Source organism: Hakea prostrata, chromosome 10 (genome assembly GCF_041222555.1).
Source record: "Hakea prostrata isolate BN-2017 chromosome 10, UWA_Hpros_2, whole genome shotgun sequence".
In the NCBI taxonomy this organism is placed as follows: domain Eukaryota; kingdom Viridiplantae; phylum Streptophyta; class Magnoliopsida; order Proteales; family Proteaceae; genus Hakea; species Hakea prostrata.
The window spans coordinates 49,420,436-49,438,317 of NC_142609.1; the positions used below are offsets into that span (position 1 = coordinate 49,420,436).

At 36.7% G+C, this 17,882-nt stretch overlaps 1 protein-coding gene and 2 pseudogenes across 3 annotated transcripts; all 3 read left to right on the forward strand.

Moving 5' to 3' along the window:
• The first annotated feature begins 376 nt into the window (after positions 1 to 376).
• On the forward strand, positions 377 to 1,282 carry LOC149003716 (uncharacterized). The gene has a single exon (XM_089138850.1). The coding sequence runs from the start codon at positions 377 to 379 to the stop codon at positions 1,280 to 1,282; it is 906 nt and encodes a 301-aa protein (XP_088994976.1).
• Positions 1,283 to 4,704: 3,422 nt separating this feature from the next.
• On the forward strand, positions 4,705 to 8,795 carry LOC149003717 (uncharacterized; annotated as a pseudogene). The gene is made up of 3 exons (XR_016170430.1): positions 4,705 to 5,003; positions 5,067 to 5,212; positions 6,840 to 8,795. The product of XR_016170430.1 is annotated as an uncharacterized LOC149003717 (transcript).
• Positions 8,796 to 11,486: 2,691 nt separating this feature from the next.
• Positions 11,487 to 17,830, forward strand: LOC149003718 (nudix hydrolase 23, chloroplastic-like; annotated as a pseudogene). The gene is made up of 7 exons (XR_016170143.1): positions 11,487 to 11,821; positions 13,849 to 13,980; positions 15,710 to 15,786; positions 16,411 to 16,546; positions 16,641 to 16,781; positions 16,929 to 16,987; positions 17,550 to 17,830. The product of XR_016170143.1 is annotated as a nudix hydrolase 23, chloroplastic-like (transcript).
• The last annotated feature ends 52 nt before the right edge of the window (positions 17,831 to 17,882 follow it).

Consider the following 17,882-nt stretch of genomic DNA (forward strand, 5'->3'; position numbering starts at 1 on the left):
AATTTCTCAAATCGTTTCGAAGATTTCGTCGTCGATTGCCAATCGAATTCGAGAGAAGCCGAGACCCTTAGAAGAGGAAGGGGAGAAAGAGAGAGAGGGATTGCATCATCTAACGTGTCTGTTTGAAATTTCTTCTATTTCCAACTCGAAGAACAAGTTTTAGGGTTTTTAGGGTTTCTGTTGTTCCAAATCTCCGGTTTTTAAAAAAAATTGACGTGTTATTTAATAGACACAGTCTTGATTCGTTTCTGAGCTGTCTTGTGCAAGAATTTAAATCCAAGTATCATTTTTTTGGATATTTTAACTTGGTTACTGGTTTGCTCCTTCCTTGGAGGTGGTTTGGTTGAATCGATTGAGTTTATAAATTCTTGAGATGATGAATCAGTCTCAAATGTTGAAACGTAGTCATGGAGTATGGCCGCCTGAAGATCCCGCGAAGTATCAAAATGCATCACGGCAGGCTTTTCTGACGACGAAACCGACGAAACCTGGAAGAGGTAATTGGAAAGGTAAGAAACTCGTTGATAAACGGAAAGGTCGGAAAGAGAAGGGCGTAATAGTTAGTCGCAACGCTATTTTGGGTGGATTTGTAGGTTATAATCCATCCAGCCTTTACGAATTACAGTCTCAGAATCGATTGAGAGCTCGTAGATTCTATCCGAAGAAGAAATTCAATCGATTTGCTCCATTTGCTCCTAGGAACACCACCTCTTTTTTAATTCGAGCCAAGAAATCTGGTGGAATTGCATCTCACGTCTCCCCTTGCCCTGTAACACCAGCCATTCTCCCGACTCCGATGCTCTCACCGTCGAGGGAGTTTCTTGGTGACATGGCTAAGGAAGAATGGGGGGTTGATGGTTATGGATCAATGAACGGTTTGATCCGGCTTCGAGATGAGGAGGTACGTGATGATGAGGAAGAAGAGGGGTCAAGCGAGAGTGATGTGGAAGAGCATGTTGAGGTTGAGAGGAGATTGGATCAGGATTTGAGCCGTTTTGAGATGATTTACCCAAACTGTGGCGATGAGCATGGAAACCTACTAGAGAATCGTGTGGATGATCAAGACACTCACATAGCACAGCTGGAAGAGGAGAAACTGACACTCAAGGAGCGGCTTTTTTTGATGGAGAGTGAGTTGTTGGACTTGAGAAGGAGATTGCTGCTCTTGGAGACAGGAAATCGAGCGCAGTATGAAAAGCACGAAGAAGTTTCTGAGAATGTTTCAGAGAATGAAGGGGGTGGGGATGTCTGTTCAGAGAAGAGCGTTGGCGACGGTGACTGATTTTTATCGTCTAGTGCTGATGTGAGTCTCTCCTTTGTACAGATTTTATCTGGGATTTTCTCTCTCAGTGTTGTCTGCACAAATTTTTGTATATATGACCTCTTAGGAGTTTGGATGCTTAGATTTCTGTATTTGCTTTCCTTTTTTCTTTTTTTCTTTTGGTCATCTTGACCTTGATCTTAGTGAAACTTGTATACTTCAATTCTGATCTGAAAAAGGTTATCAAGAATTACTCTGCTGTGTAGACTGTAGACTCAGCTACCTGAGCAAGAATTCTCTGTCCATTATGAATTTAGTTCCAGTGTTTTCTCTTAGTAATTCTATTCTTTCTTTCTATGTTTGATCGTTCTACACAATTGGTGGTGGATTCTGATTTCATTTGGATATTCTTTTTTGGAACATGGAAGATAACTTCTACTGAAAGATCGTTGGGGGCCTGGGGTTAACCAATGATGTACTTGTTAAGATATTTGAATTGCTTCGCTTCGAAGTGAAATAGTGGGAATTGGGGGATGTGAGGAATCTTGTTTTGGGCTCATCCACCGCTGCAAGTAATATTTTGTTCATCATTTATATGCATTTTTATTGGTGACAAATTTCTGTATTCTCTCTGGACTTCAATCTTCATTAGCTCATCAATATCCTGAGCTCCAACTGCCATTGAATATACTGCTGATATTGGGAGATATATTATACCAAAAAAAAAAAAAAAGATATTGGGAGATATCGATTCTCACCTGAGCATGCGAGGGAAGACAATGACCTGTTCTTCCATTTTCTTCTTTTATTCGGGTGGATTTATTGAATGGTGTAGGAACATTGTCTAATCTCGTCCCTCAAATTTTGATTCTGGATTAGATATTCCAGGTATTATTTATTATCTCTTTTTCTTTTTTCTTTTTATCATAGTGACATTGATTAGGGATGTATTATTGGCTCAGAGTTGGAGTGTGGGGTCCTTGCATCCCTTACACTTCACCACATAATAAGGGTAAGCTCGTCTATAAAAGCTGATAAAATGAATAATATGAATTAGAAAGGAACACCAGTTTTAGGTCATTTACTACAGTCCGGATCCGCTACTCTAACGCTACTCTCCGGATACTTACCGACCACGAATATTGAGAGCCACAGGGTACTACTGTGGGTCTAACCTTTCTGATCAGGGGACATGGTCAAGATTCCTTTTACTATTCCTGTGTTCAAGCCAAATCCTTATCTGGTGTTAGATGAGGAGATTAGTAGAGCAATGAGTGTTAAAAGACAAAAATGAAATTGGTGGGTTTACATGAGATGTTGGTAGCTAGTTTAAGCGACGAGGAAATGGATTTCCAAGAATCGGGCATGCCTTCGTTGTCAACTTTCAATAGCTTCTTGAAAGGTCATTGGACTCATTTTGCACCCTTCAACTAATTTTGGAGGTGGAACTACTTTCAGTTTTTTGTTGAACTTTTTTCTCCACCTACCAGTGTGATCTTATGATTGGTCTTGCTAAAACTGGTGGCAACATTAATGCTGTTTTAATATTCTCCACCTTCTCTTCCAAAACGTATGTATTTTACCTAAGATTCTCTAGGTTTTGGCTCCTAATTTTAAACCAAAAATCAACTAAACTACACGGTAGGCAAGATTTATTTATTTATTTTTTGGTAAACACGGTAGGCATGATTTTAAGAGAGATCAACAACACACAAACGGTATAAAAAAAATATAACACTATGATAATCTTACAACACAAACACCTGTGTTGAAGCAAAGTTAATCTAGAGACAGTAAATATCACGGACAGGGGGTGAATTAAGGTGTGTACAAGTGCACTCTCCTTAAAGTATTTGAACAAGGGTTGTTTCTGTCTTATGGTAAAAACTCTCCATAAAGAGATGCATAGACTGGGAAAAAGGGGTGTTTTCACAAATCATTCGAGCTCGGCTTGCACATATTTGTGTTTTATGTACTCAGATTCTTCTATAATTTATACCTACCTCCTTTTTGGCTTACATTTCACTTAAGAGCAATTAAATGAATTAATCAAGATTTTAATCTACTAATTATTTCAGTTTTCTTTCAAAAGGAAATTTTACTGACTTTATAAGTTAAGTATAAAAGGATGGCTGCTCAACCCCGGTCTGTAATTGAGCTAGCTCGATCTAAGCAAATTCACATATAATTTGGGAAAAATCACAAAGAGAAACCAATGTAATTGATGTATCTAATATAAAAACAACAACTATCTCATAAATCAACAACTCTAACTTAATTTTGCAATACAAACACTATCTCATAAAACAACAACTTTAACTTTCAAGCGTGTTTAGGTCCGTTCCAACTTAGAGACACCCAACCATTCACTTTTTTTTTTTTTTTTTTTGAAAGGAGATTTATTCATTAGAATTAAAGGAGGGAGAACAAAAGCCTGCCAGTGCGCCAGCCATTCACATGTTGAGCAAGAAGTATTGAACTCCTAGGAATCTACTTGATATAGTTCTAGAAATTTGAGAGCTAGCCAGGCATTTCATGGAGATTCGACCCCTGATGGAGCTAGCCAGGCATCTCTTCATCAAAATGTGATGGCCATTGTCAATAGACCAACCCTTTAATGGTCTTTTTTTGGGACGATTAAAGAATGCTGCCCTTAAGTTTAAACATAAAGAAGGCCATATGAAGATCTTCACGATAGAAATATTCATATTGTAAATGCTTCTATAAGCTCTCCCATTGGGATCAAGAATTTGAATTAATCACCTTGAGACTGGGAACAAACCTCTGTGATATATTTAAATTTAAATTAAATAAAAGTTACATGTTAGGCTAACTCGAATGAACTTCATTTCCAAAAAAAAAAAAAAAACCCTACATGGGCAGGAGGGATCAACCCTTTGCACAAAGATTTCTTTCCTATGGTATAATTTTTAACTTTTTTTAGATTCTAAATATAATGAATGAGTTAGAAGAAAGTACCCTAAGTGCCACTAGGGTCCTTTGAAGACCATCTTTTATAAACTCCACCAAAAGTATAAAAGATTATTAATGGAAGGATTCTATTTGGGTAGAGATGATTTAACTAAAACAAAATATACAATTTTATGTTGTGACTAATGGTTCTATCACTTAACCTCACTTCTAGTAATTTTTAATTAATAGAGGTGGTGATTTATCTCTGGCCCCGAAGAAATTCAAATTCTAACCTCTTACGTGGAAGCATTGATCTTTTACCCACTGAGCCACCTTAGGGTTGAAAATTTTTGTTTAGCGTTACTCTAATTGGGGTCTTAATCTTCACCATAATTGAAAACTAATCCGGTCCACCCAGGACACCAAGCCGAATCGTTTTTGCTCCACGGTTCCAGCCCCTGTTGGACCAAAATGTCGCATGTCAGACCCTTAAACCCTCAAAAAGTCAAAATCTCGAGTGACAGCTTCTCTTCTCTCGATCCGAAGTTCATCACCTGTTCCAGAAAAGAGACGGGAGATCTCAGACGGCTATTTCGGAGCGAGCTGAGAGAGTTCACTGCTAGTTTTCGCAAGCAGAGAAAATGTGGATCCATCGGCCTCTGCTCGCGAAGACGACACATCTCCGATTCTTCTCTCAAGCAGCAGCGGCAGCAGTTCTTCATGAACCTGAAGTTCCATTCACATACCTCGAAGGTTTACCCAAACCAGACCCTAAACACGACGAGACGATACTTTCAATCCCTCGCGATACATCCGGTAAAAGTATAAGGTTCAATTAAATCTGACTTCATTTTAAATTTTTAATTCATATAATGCCTTTAACTTGATGTTCAAAATTGTTGTGTCAGATTTATCTCCATGCAGGCACAGATGCAGTGCTGAATGTTACATTTCTAAGAGCTCCATCTGAGGCATTATTGAAGGTCGATGTTCCTCTTGTGTTCAGAGGATAAGATGTATCCCCTGGATTAAGAAAAGGTATGCCAATTGTGCATTTTTGTTTTATATTTATGTTTTTTGTGGACTATTTAGTTTTTCTTGAGTACAAATTTGTAAAGTGTCTGGCATATGTTGCTTGAATATGCTCTCGGATGCAATTAATCTGTGTGCAAGTGTTTTGGATGGGTAATTGCCCAAAACTCAAACTAAGCCAAACTCAGAGTCTCAACCTAAGATTTGGTGCTGAACTTGGGACTTCACAAGAAAAGAAAAAGAGGGTGAACATTGTGGGTTCATGCATGGTGTCTGGGGAGCTCTGTTAGTCAGTTTTCGTTTTTGCCCTGTCAACTGATTTTATTATTGATTGAATGCTCTGGACTCTGCTAGGACAAGTAAATTGCAGTGCTGTAGTATGGTGGGATTAGGTCACCTAGTGACTTCTGCGTCTCTGCATTGGAATCTCACCTGGTGGGGAGACCCTTTGCATCCTAATGCTCTCTCTCTCTCTCTCTCTCTCTCTCTCTCTCTCTCTCTCTCTCTCTCTCTCTCTCTCTCTCTCTCTCTCTCTCTCTCTCTCTCTCTCTCTCTCTTTATTGTACTGCGGAACAACTACCCTTTCTTTGTAGATTATCCACCCTGCACCTCAAAGTTAGTTTTGCCGTTCAGGCTTGTTCTGGTTTTCATCTGTTAGCCATAAGATTAAGGAACTATATAAAGCTGTGGCATATTGATGGGGTTCAACCATAAGTGCTAAAACATGTGTACACATTCAAGTGTTTTCAGGTTTTTTCATTTGTAGCATTTGGCAGGATATTTTGGCCATCTATGTTACTTAATTCACTTCAGTCTTGATCATTATTAATTAATTAATTGTAAAATAGTGCATAGAATATCTTCTCTTCGAATGTACCTGCCCCTTTTAATATGTTCATAAATCTAATATCAAAAGAATTTAGATAAATGACTCAAAATAACCCCACTTTAGGTTTTCCCTTTCATTTAATGTTTTCTCTCTTTTGCTATGATTGTTTGGTCAACCAAAAGTGGTGCCGTTTATGAAAAAAGGCTCAACACCCACATCTATCAACCGTAAGTTGATTTCAAAAGTAAGTTGCCCAATTTGGTGCTGGACCAGCATCAAAGTCAAACTCAAAAACCATTCTTATAGTATTGAAGTCCTTAAAAATAAAATATCAAATTGACTTCACTGACGTGGGAACTTGATCATTGAATTTAACAGAGAGATTGAAAAGAGCTGCCTTAGATTTGTTGGAATACAGTGAGCAACTCAATGTGCCTGAAGCTGGTTTCTATGGACTGAAGCAGCAAGACAGGTTTGTCCAGGGGAGGGTTTCACACTGACCCTTTTGATTTTTGTAGCTTAATCACCTTTCTTAGGTCTTGCACGTTAAAAAAAGGATTTCCATTCTAAGTGGGTGAAAGATTTCTGGGTATGCAGTCAGTTCCTCAAGCTTCCTCCCCCTTTTCTTTTGGCAGCTTGTGGGTTTCAAAAACTGCATGCAGCTTAAGTTGCAATTGCCTTACCTCACATCCTGTAGTTGACATGAATTAAAATTTTAAACTTGTATTTTTGTGATCTTTTGAAGGTTTGCTGTACATGATGTATAGTTAATATGAGTTGTATATATTTTGTTATCACTGGCAGGAGCTTATTTGAATACCATAAAGAGGACTGTTCCATATCTTTGCCCTGCTGATATTGTTCCACCATATATTGATATTGACCTGAGTGAGTTGGATGTGGGCCAAAAGTTGGTGATGGTGATCTTGTGGTTCATCCGGCCCTTCGTCTTCTTAAGTCCAAGGATGAGCCTGTTTGTAAGATTATGGGGACTAGGGTCGAGCAACAAAAGAAGTCTAAATAATGGCCTTTTTGAACTAGTGAATCTATTATTTGGGTTCCTGACACCACTTTTGATTTCAGGAAGTTTTGAGCTCATCCATTCTTTTTGGCCTTATCATGCCAAAGTTTATTTCGTTGAAATCTTGCACCTGTTCTGCTGGTAACAGCAGCCAATGTTTGTAGTTGATGACACTTGCATCAAGGCATGAAGTCAATGTTCTGGTGAGTAATACAATCTAGGCAGTCTAAAATGACACAGGTACATGGATCAGTGTGGTTAAGTTGTTCACTTTATTAGGCATTTCTTGTTAGTAGCCAAACTTATGCCAATTGTTCATTGGTTTTTCAATAATGACATACCTTTTTAAATTATGGACAACATCCAAATATTTAAAGTTTAACTGTAGCTTTCTATTTTTGTTTATCACCCCTCATTTGAGTCATTTCTCCCTTCCCCACTTCATTTATTTCACCCTCCTGAGTCCTGACACTCTGAGAACAGTGAACAAAGGATAGAGGAAATACATGTTTAAACTTTAAATAGAGTATATCGTCTATATGAACTAAACTCACAATAACGTTTGGAATCAAATCTTATTAGGTAAGAAAAAGTATGGGGCATGAACTGTTCCAATTTTAGAACTCAAAGATTGGTGTTGGATTGATTTATCTCCTGTGAGGTAGCAATATCATGGACAAATCAGGAGCTTAGAGTGGAGTACATGTCTAAAAATCAGCTAGAAGAGTATCACTTTCTTTGACAATCAGGAGCCAGAGAGATGAAGATGTCTAGTATTCAGCTGGAAGCTTGGGGCAGCTAGGTCTTAGAAATAGTTAGACCAGTTGGTTGTAATTGTCGCTTGTATGTTTTTGACAAGATAATCAAATGACTTCCCCTTCAGTTTGAAACTTAAAAGGTGCCAATATGGCATGATGTGATGGCATAGAAATCGAATGACTTGAGGACTAGGTGGTCTTGAAGATTTTTGGGAACTTGAGATATTTCTGTGCAACATTAATGGGCAGTTGTTTCAGTTTGAGAATTTCTCACTGGTTACTTTCTGCTGGACTTCATATTTATGTGGGCCGGTTAAATACAAAGTCTTGGTCGTACAGCAGTGTGGAAATCTAAATGAGTAAGGTTCTAATATCCCTCTAGATGATAATATTTATGGAATGGTGTTGATCATGTAAACCTGGGTTAGTGAAGTTAGAAGACAAAGGCTCTTGCATGTATCTACATAAACTAGCTACACTGTAGTCAGGATTTGTTGGTAGTGTGTTTGGTTAATTAATGCCACTGTTGCTTGCATCGACTCTAATGTTATATCCATTGAATCACCATCCAGAAAATAGTAGTTCATTAAAAGTTAGCTGTTTGGTCATCTTGATTTTTTGAACTGATTTGACTTGAAAGATGGTTTAATTTCCATGATTACACAAGTGAAGAGTTTTTATACTCAAGGTCTGTTTAGGGGAATTCATGGATTTACTTCCAACTCTTAGGCAAAACTTACAACTCCATGTGGTTGTTGCTTTTGATGCCAATCACTTAACAGAAGTAATCAAACAATTATTGAAAATCGAATTTAGGATTTCAAATCCATGAAGTACTTTGACATTCTAGAGGAAACCCACCCTTTCTGTAGTCAGTGTTCATGACTTTATCATTCCAGTTATATTTTTCGGCAAAAGATAAAGATATGTGTGATGCTTTCAACCCCAACAAAAGGGATATCTATGATGGCTTCAACACAAAAACGGGTATATCTGTGATGGTTTGACATCTGCTGCTGCTCCAATTTTTTTCAGAATGTACACAGGTGTTGAGGAAAACTACACTAAACCCCCCCCCTACCTTTTTTTCTCTCGTGGAAATAGTGTTTATAGTACTATTCATGTGGAGTAAGTTTTGGGGGGAAAACCGGAGAAACGGGACGGGGGGCGACGGACCGGTGGCCGCACGTCGAATCGGTAAACCGATGAAATTCGAATCCGATACGGCAAAATGTAAAGAAGCTTCCAATTCAATCGAACTTAAACGGATATCCGAATAATCCGATCCGATAAAAAATCCGATTATTGATTGATAAGTCAGGTGTTTACGTTTTACTATAAATTTCTGATTTCGAATTCGAAGAATACCGGACCGAATCCGATTATCATCTATTTTTAAAGAAAAATGTTAAATACTTTACTCATCCGGATAAAAATTTATCCGGAGTATTATCCGTCGATAAGCAATATCCGAATCCGAACCGGAAAATATTTGAATCTGAATCCGCGGATTATCCTTTGAGCACTTGTTCGGAATCTCCAATTCAATAATTAAACCACGTATTCAATCCGAACAGGTGTGTAAATTTATGATTGAATTCGAATTTATTTTTGGATAATGTTCAAAGTAATTGATGGATAAAAATATTTGAATCTGAATGGGATTATTGAGTGTTCGGCCCAATTAATATAACGTGTAATTAATTTAATATATATACAGTTGAATCGGGAAGATTGATTGGCTTTTGGGTGAGTTTAACGGATAAACTGTTGTAGCTATATACAATTACAGCCTGTGATGGATATTTCTTTTGTTATCATTTCTTTTGAAGAGTGAGCGGTTGACCACAGCTATTTATTATTTTTTTTTTTTGGTAAACATACTTTTAATTAGCAAAAGGGCAAGAAAAACCCAAGACATCCGAACAAGCCAAGAAGCCAAGGAACGGAATTAGACCAGACAGCCACTTGCCATGGACCGGGCCTTCCTAGCTAGGGAATCGGCTACAGAGTTAGCCCACCTAGAGACATATTGAACCGACCAAGTTGGTTCAAGAGAAAACAACCTTCTCACATCCTCTACCACACGAATAGCATCCAACTCAAGGGGAAGAAACGGGTCTACCACGACTCTGCAAAGGGTAAAAGAATCGCATTCAAACACGATGTTCTTGAGACCACAGCTATTTATTTCGAGTTTCAAAAATATAAACTCTTATCAATGGAGGTTTGTAAGCTTCCATAAATTCAAGGGGTTAAATGATTTTTTTAGGGTTTGTTAAAAGTTACCCTACAAGTGTCCTTTTACAAGTCTTTCATTTACAAGAACATCTGGAGTTTTATTTCAGAACCAATTTGAAAGTAAGTGAAACGTTTTTATGAACTTGAACATTTTTTCATTTTCTTTCTTATGTTTTGTATTAGGTTAAAACTCAAGGGTGAATGAGCAACTTCCATCCATCTAATGGTCAATTACTAGTGTTACACATCACATAATGGGAATGAACCATTTCCATAATTTTATCAAACAAGTTGAAAATGAATTTTCGTCCTTGAGATGGCATGTTTTCATATTGATTGTATCTTTTTAAAAGTCAGAAAAACAAAATATTTTAAAATTTTTGAAGAAATATCTAAATATGTTGACGTAAATGATGAAATCTTTAGTTGAAAATTTTACACCAGAATACTTTTCAAATAAAAAATAGAGTTCTTTTTACGTGTGGATCTCTTTAGTGGATTACAAAATTAATGTTAGATCTCTTTAATGCAATAGTAAATGTGAATTCTAATCTGACTAATACTATTAGTTGCTGTTAAGTATATTTAAATCTTAAATGTGGAGGGACCAAAATTGCAATTTGCAAATGCTAGTAATAGCATTGAACACACATTTGACTAAGTATATAATTCCTTGTAGGGTATCTTAGGTGAAAACACATTCATCTTGCTATGTCACAGACTCACAATGGTTCAAATTTGCTGGAGACTTTTTTTTTGGGTACAATTTTGAGACCAATTAGAAAGATCTCAAAATTTAGATTAAAATGAAAATCTTCATTATTGTCATGTTGTCACAATTATGGATTATATATAGAATAATCATTTTTCTCTTTGAATTATGAAGAGTTTTTTACGTGTTCATCCTTTTAGTGGGCTATAAACTAATGTTGGATCCCCTTAGTGCAATATATTATGTGTAGGTCTAAACTACATTAATACTGTTAAATACATGAAGAAACTAAAGTATCCCTTAGATTATTTAATACATTGTATTAATATATAGTTTTAAAAAGAGATAATTAGTCATTAAACATTAATTATGATTAAAAAAATATAGGTATTCAAAAAAATATATATAAAAATATTAAATAATTTGAGAGGTATTTTGGTCTCTCCGCGTTTGAAATTTGAATATACTTAACGGCCATAATGGTGTTAGTTTGATTGTGACTCACTCATAATATATTGCACTAAGAGAGACTCATCATTAGTTTGTGGACCACTAAACTAAAAGACATACATGTAAAAAAAAATTCAATTATGAGAAATGAAAATGCATCTCTCGGCTTTGGTTCTCTTCGTATTTAACAAAAATATTCTTTTTGGTTAATTATTTTCATGGGCGAAATAAAAATATGGACGAATCTACCATAGTGTTTTGCTCCATGTGTGCTTCCGGAGTTAAGAATTTCTGTTACTAGTCTGTGCGGTCCTCAGTTCACGGTTTGAAAATCCAAAGATTGTAATCTCTCCAATTTTTTCAGCCTTACAGAATCAATAGCTATAAATAACAGAAGTTTCATTAATTGATATTAATTCGCATTCTGGTTATTTGGTTGATGAAGAGCGAAATGATCTTACCAGTAGAACACTATCTTGCTTCCTCTGCTCGAGTGTTCTCAATCCCTCCAATGACTCGGTGGAAACCCCCTGGAAGCACTGGGTATTCCTTCTCTTCAAGAATTGTTGCTCAGTCATCTCCAACACCGTCAAAAATGGCTACGGTACCTTTGGGCTTTTTTTTACTGGATTTAATGAATAGGAAGAACTGGCGTGAATAGATTGCGGAAGTTCGTTGTTGACATTATTTTCTGTCCGTCTTGATTTTTTATCTTAGAGACTACTTTTGGTGGATTTGTGCTGATAGGGTTGTGTGGTTATATTATTCTCTTTTTTTTTTTTTTTTTTTTTTTTTTTTTCTTCTTTTGGGTTTCTGTTAGAGTTTCATCTGAAGAATCAAGAAATATTCTTGAATTGCAAAAAATTCTCTGTTACAATCTGGTACATGTGGCCAGTTCTTCCAAAGGAAAAGAAATAAACCACTAAATTCTTACATGTCAAAACATAGTATGTTGGTCTTATTTATATCGATTATGTAATCTACTCTGTCTTCTTATATGCTGGTGCCATCTCTTGGGCAAGAGAGGTGCTGCTGTTCTAGTTTAACAACTGTATCAATGGTATCTGTGTTTGTATCAGTTCTATTCCTTTATGTCGCATTCTTTTCTAATCCTTCCGTATTGCATCTTTGTTGGTAATTTTGAATGAATTTAATAAAATGGCGATAGGGTTTGGGAGTTGAATTTGAATTTGATTCATGTTCTATTTAGGACAACAAAGTCTCCCTGTTCTAACAACTAGTCGTGATAGACACATATCTATGAGTTCTTAAAGTTATAAGTATTTATAATGGAGGTAGTTTTTGTTTCAGCAACTAATGGGCATTACAGCTTCGATGTATGGGTACTTAGTTCTGCCACATGGCAATTCAAATGGGGGTTGAATTTTACGGATATGTAGAACCAAGTTCCCCTGGTAACATCAAGTGTCTGCCTAATGAAGTTGGCCAAGTGGCAAATAATGCATTGGAAAATCTAGAACTACTAAGAGGAGGTTTGGGCTACCAAAAGGATGCAAAGACATACATGAGAGGTCATACACCTACTGTATAATCCCAGGATTCAAGTGGAGGAGAGAGATAAATCCCACAAAAACCGTTACCTTACTTATGGGTCCTTTAAAGTACGTGTTTGGTGCTTTCTACTTGGGATTGATATATCAAATAGGACGACATTGAAAAGATGATAAAATTGAAGCAAAAGAAGTAAGAATGGGGAAGAAGAGGATCTGTCATCAAAACAGAAGAAACAAAGGGAAAACAGGAACTGTCAGTTTTATCTTTGTTTTCTTGGTTATGTACAATGACCTAAATACCATTCCATTTTAAAGAAGTAATTAGTTTAAATATATTTTTCTTTTCCCTTATTTTTTTTGATGAGTGCACAAGATGTTAATGTACTTCATCACTTCAATATGACCCATCACTTCAATATGACTTCATCACTTCAATATGACCCCTATCCCCTGTAGAGCTATCCACTCGTTAAATTTGGAAGCTGTTGGAGTGGTACTTCTCATTCTTAACATGCATTTGCTTGATGAAGTCCTTTCTTTTGTTTTGCCTCTCTCTTTCTCTCTCAATTTCCAATTTAACTAGAATGATATTTGGATAAAGTTAATAATATATTTATTCAGACCAATGGACTGTATAAGGAACCTTATAAATAAATGGGTTAGATCTGTGAAATCCATTATTGAGAAAGGCAGAAATTTTCTAGGATCTATCAAATCAGCTATTGTTCTATTGTTCTTATGTTGTCTTTTTGATTTTGGATTTTCTTTAGTAGTTTTTGTTTGTTTGTTTGGTATTTCTATGTGCTTATCTTTCTAATCAGTGACTGTAATAAGAGATGATCGAGTTGAAGCTTTAATTTATCCATTTCAATTTTTGTCCCTAATATTTTAGACTTCACTAAATTATGTGCATAACTTGAACCTCAAATGTTACATTTTAGAATTTTATTTCTTCATATTTTGGTATATAAGGACATGAACAGTTAGGAGGTTTGCGGTTTACTAGTTTAAGCTATTCCAATGACTTCTTAAACACTGGTTTATGACAATTATTTGAGAAATTTAATAGTGCATTTTGTTTTAAAGGCAGACTATAACCATTTTATTTTATATGCAGCCCCAGATGAGTAACAATAAATTCTGCCAGTGTTGTGGTGGCCATATGAAGCATGCTGTTCCTGATGGTGATGAAAGAGTGAGAGCTATTTGCACAACTTGCGGACAAATTGCCTATCAGAATCCAAAAATGGTATGAGTATTTATGCTTTTTTTTTTTTTATATTTGATTCTTACTGCTGAACTCAATCATCAAGGTCTAGAGTATGTTTTCAGCTTGTGTCGGAAGGGGTGAACAGTTGAGGCTAAAATTCTAATGATAAAGAACTCCAGGTTTATCTTACAGGGTTTCTTTTTCTTTTCTTGTTCTTCTACTTCTTTCTTTCTTTCTTTCATTTTTTTTCCCGGGGGTTGGGGGGGTGGGGGTGTTAACTGATTGTAACTAGCTTCCCATATCAACATGTATCTGAGATTTGTGCTAACGGGAGGAATTTCTGATTGTGAATAATGACAATAGACCAGGCAAAAGCATAATATATTAAAAACTAGCAAGCAAACAACAAGAGAACAACCCAAAAAACAAGGAGCCGAGAAGGAGGGGAGGGGAGATGGAGCACAAGCTTAAGGGGGGATGAAGGAACAGCTGAAGCCCCAGAAACTAACAATTAACCTATTTCTGGGGTTGTCAACAACAAGGGGGTGGAGAAAAGATAACAATTTAGAAGATACATCAGAGTAGATGGCTTTCCAAATCTGGTCTAAAGATCGAGATTTGGACGTTCATCTTCTAAGGTTACGCTCCCACCAGATGTGATGGATGGAGGCACCAAAGACAAGCTTGCCAAGGCGGTCGCAAATAGAGTTACCGGCAACGTTCCTCAAGATCCAAGTCCAATCATGAGTAAACCCATGTGAGAGTCTCGAGCGGGCCAAATGGAGGCAAGGGCTCTGTCCCAAAGGGGGTGGGAAAAAGGGCGGGCAAAAAACAGGTGGTCGATGTTCTTTGAACCATTCCCACACAAGGTGCAACTAGGGTTAGCGGAGATATGGCGGCTAATGAGGAATGATTGGGTGGGGAGAGCAAGGTTGAAGGCTCTCCAAAGGGTAAGGGAATGACGGGGATGAGTACCATTTCTTTAGTAAGTTGTTTTGTATAATTAGGAAGGGGTGGAGTACTTATGTGAGTATTTTCTTAGATTCTTATTTGGACTTTATTATAAAAGAAGGTCTATTTGTTTTAGGATTTTTTTCTTATATTTGAAGTCTAAATTCTTTGTGGGATGAGTTTCTATATATAAGGTTTTAAACAACTCTGTTTGGAGCAATGGAAAATGGTTCGGCTACCAGGGCTAGCACTCCGGTTTGGGTCTTGAGAGTAGCCACTTGTGCATACAAATTCAGAAGGTTAGGAATGGCTTCAAAACTTACCCCTTGGTGGGGGCCAGCACTGGGTAATGGCCCCCTTTTAATCTATGTATAAGCCTTTTGGGTGTTGAGTAAAAATTGTAGGTCAGTTATTCTCATTGCTATGTTTCTGTAGTAGCAGCCTGGTTGATGTGGCATTCTTATTGCTGGTTTGGATTTCCTGATTTCTCATTTTCTTTCCTGATATTCTTTTTTCGTCTTTCTCTTCTTTTCTCCAACAACCACATATTTCTAGACATGTTTTTTTCCCCCTTGGGCTTGTTATCCGGACTAGCAGTTTTTTTAATCCTTGCCTGCATATTATAAGTTACTAAAACAGATAAATTTTTTCTTGGTTTCCAGGATGCATTATCCACATTTCTTTATTGTGGTTTAATACATCTGATTTATTGTGTATTGGCAATATATTGTTGAATCTGCCTTCAGAAGCATGAAAACAATGTTATCTTTTGCCTTTCTTTTCCTTATGGTCTTTCTTCTTTAATTGGTTGATGTAGGTTGTTGGTTGCCTGGTTGAACATGACAACAAGGTTCTACTTTGCAAGCGTAACATCCCACCAAGTTATGGCTGTTGGTATGTTTTATATCAGAAGAATTTATGAACTACTTCCTATTTGGGGCTTTATCTTCTTCTTTCTATTTCCCTCTCCTTTTCTTTACAAGATGTAATTATTGTAGCTTGTTTTGTGTCTCAAATTCTTGTACCCCATTTCGAAATTGAACCTCTTTGACATATCGATGGTGGCAACATTTATGGACTTTTTCTGAGATCAATGGTGGCCTGTCGATTTGGGCTGACAGTTGTGAGCTGACCTGACAGATTGACCTGGTTGGAGGATTATTTATATACCTTACTATTTTATTGTAAAGCATGATTGAGATTGGGGGTTTCTTGACTAAGGCTTATAAGTGAGAGCTTGCAAAGCCATGTTGGGTGTTCTTGATAGATCTTCATTGTTAATCTCTTCCATTACATGGTGAAAACATCTTCGGCATCACCTAGTTGGACGTTACACGTTGCATTGGTGTGTGAACCATGTTATAGCTTTATGTCTCCTTGATCTGTTTTCGCTTCTATTCTCATTCTTTGATGTTTGTTCTAAAATAGCTGATTTTATTTGTTTCGTTGCAAACTTGGCTTTTGAAACATGTGATGTGTTCTCCTTTTCTAAATTTAGAAGACTGGATGCTCTCTTAGGACGCTTCCTGCTGGCTTCATGGAAATGGGGGAGTCTGCTGCAGAAGGGGCAATCAGAGAAACTTGGGAAGAAGCAGGTGCGAAGGTGGAAATTGTATCACATTTCGCTCATCTGGATATTCCTCGTATTGGTCATGTGAGTTAAAAAATATCTCACTATTTACATTTATTTGACTTTGATTGAACATGCTAAGATGTTGATGTATTTCTTGGTGGTATATGTGGAACAGAGTTATATAATTTTTAGGGCCAGGTTGAAGAAGCCTGAGTTTTCACCTGGTGCTGAGTCAATAGAGTGCCGGCTTTTTAAAGTTGAAGATATTCCATTTGATTCTCTGGCATTTTCGTCAATGCTGGTTACATTGAACTTGGTATGTGATGGGTCAGATGATATTTGTTTTCCTGCCTTTCATAATTACCACCCCTGAACATAACCATATCTATCATGTGTCAATATTTAATTGTTATCACGAAAGTCAGGCTAGTCTAATTAATGCATCCTAAATTTTTGGCTACAGTATGTTCAAGATATCAAGTCTGGAAGCCCTAAGTTTCACTTTGGTATCATAAACAAGAGGTATTTTGTTCTACATTGCCATGCCTCCAGCACAGCACACAACACAAAGGACCTAATAAATTCAGTTAGACTGTGGAAATTGTATTTGCGATTGTTATCCCATTGTAAACATTTAGGCTGTGTTCGGTTCTCTAGAGATGAAGAAAAAAGGAAATAAATTTGTACTTTCCTCTTAGGTTTTGAAATTTTCTATGCATTTGTTGGCTGAGATGATAGAAGATTCCATTTGAAACTTTGAAATTGCAATAGGACCTGGGAGTTACAAATTTATAAATCCTCATTGGGAATTAAGTCTCTGACTCTTTGGTGAGAAAACCCTAAGTTGAGAAATCTACACATTTTACAAGGTTCCCCACCTCTCTCTCTCTGTGAAAGTCTCTCTTTATATTGGATATTTTCTTTCCTAAGATTGTCTTTATCCATCTTTAAAGAACCAAACACAGCCTTGAAGAAAATGAGTCGATTTTTTGGTTCCATCAATTTATGAGTAGATTTTCTTTTCTAATTATTTTTTATTTTTTTAATTTATGGTGCTTTCTTTTTGTTTGATGTTGGCTTGCAGAGAAGGCACCGGTCCCTCGGATATTCATGCCTACACTCTTGATTCCCATTTTGAAATCTGATGATTCCCTTCACCATTCTTTTTCTGTATAGTATGAAAAGTAGGGAAAAAAGTTGCAGATACAGTGTCTTCAGTCAACATTGGAATTCTTTGTCATATTTCTATGGAAAAGAAAGGGACCTGATGGCACTATAGAATATCAAGATAGGGACATGGCTAGATGTTTGTAAGGGTGGTATAATGGATTGCTTGTTGGTTATAGATAAATTTGTTATGTTTGTTTAATTACTTTGCAGAGCAAATGGCATTGACACCCTAAAATGGAGGCCTTAA